General features: G+C 31.8%; 1 protein-coding gene across 1 annotated transcript in view; it reads left to right on the forward strand.

Moving 5' to 3' along the window:
- The window catches only part of LOC105535462 (probable C-mannosyltransferase DPY19L2), a gene marked incomplete at its 5' end in the record, with an annotated part of 83,760 nt that overhangs the window by 32,804 nt on the left and 48,059 nt on the right, over positions 1-2,897 (forward strand). The window contains one exon of the mRNA XM_011974565.1: positions 2,284-2,385. Coding sequence (XP_011829955.1) covers positions 2,284-2,385 — 102 coding nt within the window. The remainder of the gene's footprint in view (positions 1-2,283; positions 2,386-2,897) is intronic.

Below are 2,897 nucleotides of genomic sequence, written 5' to 3' on the forward strand. Positions count from 1 at the left end.
GAGTTATTGGCAGAGTCAATAAGTCAATAACTGCAAGTCAAAAGTCTTGAAGTTCAGTGATCTTTGCAACCCACTAAAAAGAAAGAATATTCATCAATGCTGACTTGGCCTTTTAGGAAAAAATTACTAATAGTTTGTTAAGTAGTTATTTGTTTATATTTCAGTTAAAATAGAAATAATTAGTTGTTTACATCATAAGTTATCCATTTATGATGTTATTGCAGATGTTAACATATGGGAGGCTGTCCTCAGCTTTGAAAATACAGAACTCTTAAAATCTCAGTGTTGTTTTATGTATTTATAACTATGGACTAAAATCAATTTATGATTTGATGTTTTAAGGCCTTTCTTGTTATATAAAAAGAGAATGTTAAAAATTTTTGATCTTTTCATTTTCTAGGAAATACATGCAGAACATTTCTCTCTCATGTGGTATTTCTGTTTGTTAATGTCTTAAAGAGTAGCCCTTTTCAAGGCCTAAGTCCCTGCTTAACTAACTGGTTTAGGTAATAGAAAACAATGCATGAATCTACTTTTTATTTCTAGCATTTTCTGTTTAGAAATAAGCATACATGAGTATATCATACAATAATCAATTTTGAAATTTACCCCATTTAATGCTATCCAATTAGGGCCCTGTTTGATGCTGAAATTATGTAGTTTGACAAGGGGTTATAGTATTACTTCTCTAAAAGGTCAAATGCTATCTCTATATAACATGCAACATGTTTATATTACATAAAATTTCTAAATGTAAGCATTTGCCATTTATTGCTAGCTTTGCATGGTGGTTTATTAGTTTATTTGTTGCTGCTGTTCTCTGGTATGTCTGATATATTTCCCCATTCTCCTTTACTTTTTATTGTTTTTAACTTTATTATATATGTCTTATGATAAACTTTATTTAAACCTTCTAAGTTACTTATTTATCTGTTAAGTTTGTTCATGATTATGTTTCTTGCCTTACTTCACACTTACTTCACATTGACCCTCAGCTCTTTACAAATCTTTTTTTTTTTGAAACACAGTCTCAGTCTGTCACCCAGGCTGGAGTGCAGTGGCCAATCTCGGGTCACTGCAACCTCCACCTCCCAGGTTCAAGCAATTCTTGTGCCTCAGCTTCCTGAGTAGCTGAGATTATAGGCACGTGCCACCACGCCCGGCTAATTTTTGTATTATTGGTAGAGATGGGGTTCCAGCATGTTGCCCAGCCTGGTCTCAAACTCCTGACCTCAAGCGATCTGCCTGCCTTGGCCTCCCAAAGTGCTGGGATTACAGGTGTGAACCACCATCCCTGCCCTACAAATTAAAAACAAACAAAAAAAATACAAACATGCTTCCTTGGTAGTCCTGAGTGACTTCCTTTATGTGACAGTTATGAGGAAGACCTGAAATTATAGTGGTTTGGTTAAATTACTGTTAGTCAGCAGGCCTACTCTAAATTAGAAAAATGAAGTGCAACTCTAAATTATCCTTGAGTACTGGTAGATTAGGAAAAATAATTGAATGAAAACCACTCGTAATCATCAAACTTGTTATAAAATAATTCCTATCCCTATAAAATAATTTGAATTAAGAGTTGACTTGCCAAATATTTTCCTTTTTCTGGCCTTCTGAGGATACTGTGGAAAAATAATTGTCTCACCAAGAGCAGGTTGTAAATAATCAGTAGAAAAATAGAAGTTCTGCATTGGGTTTGGTTGTTGGTATCTATTTTTAGCCTTAGAGATCAAATAGCTAAGTCAAAGATCGAAGTGGTATGTATACTTGTGGTAATTCTTATGAGGATCAGGTCTCATATTCAATGGTTTAAATATATGTCTGTAAAACATCAAGAAGTACCAAATATTGTAATCAGTCTGTGAGGCTTTGTGAAAATGACAGTGCACAGAAAGCTTATGACCTACAATGTATGTTGAAAGAAGGTTAAGTAAAATACTTTTTCATCATAAATTGTCTTATTATAAAGGGTAATTAACTCCATGGTGGTTTCTTCTCAGCAGATATTGATTTTAACTCACTCTTTATCGTCTCTTTATTTTTTTCTGACTTCTTTCTACTTTTCATTTTTCATGATATTTCTCTTTATTTTCAGTTAGCTTGAGAAGTCAGCACATCGTATATTTGGTTCACTGTAGTTTTTTGTTTTCTTAGAGGGATGTCTAAATATATTGGATTTATCTGGTCTATAAGTTTTGTTATTCTTACATCAATAAAGTATTACTGGCTATAGGCTATACTCATTTGTATAATTTTAATTCATTTTACTTTATTTTCTCCCAGATTCACCTGAGTGATCTTATAGCAGCCAGAATATTAAGGTATACAGATTTTGATACTTTAATATACACCTGTGCTCCTGAATTTGACTTCATGGAAAAAGCGGTATGAATGTTTCTTTTCTCCTTCTCTACTAATAGGAGTTTTTGCTCTAGTTTTTTTTTTTTTTTATCTGAAACTCAAAATTTTTACTCAGAAAGTCAACTTATTTTATATTTTTTTACTGTAACTTTGCTAATCCACCTTCCTCACTTGTATTTTTGTCTGTAAAATAAAAAAAGATAGCCTTTATCTTATAGAGTTATTGATGATGGTTAAATGAGATAATCTGAGAGTGTGTTTAACATACAATATGACCCATAATAATTACTATTACTACAAATCAATTTTAATAATCTAGGCCAATAAGAAATATGGGACCATTCAGGAAAAAGTCTCAATTCTTGTTTCTGTTTTTAAGAAATTCAGTTTTATTACAGTTAACACCCCAAATATTATAACATTTTTAACAAAGTGTTACCAAGAAAGGTATGCTACTGATGAGTTTTAATGAACATATAAAAATTCATTTTAAGTGTATGCAAAGTATTATTCTTTTTAAAAAGTTCATGCCATAA

This window comes from Mandrillus leucophaeus, unplaced genomic scaffold (assembly GCF_000951045.1).
Source record: "Mandrillus leucophaeus isolate KB7577 unplaced genomic scaffold, Mleu.le_1.0 Scaffold1462, whole genome shotgun sequence".
NCBI classification, from domain to species: domain Eukaryota; kingdom Metazoa; phylum Chordata; class Mammalia; order Primates; family Cercopithecidae; genus Mandrillus; species Mandrillus leucophaeus.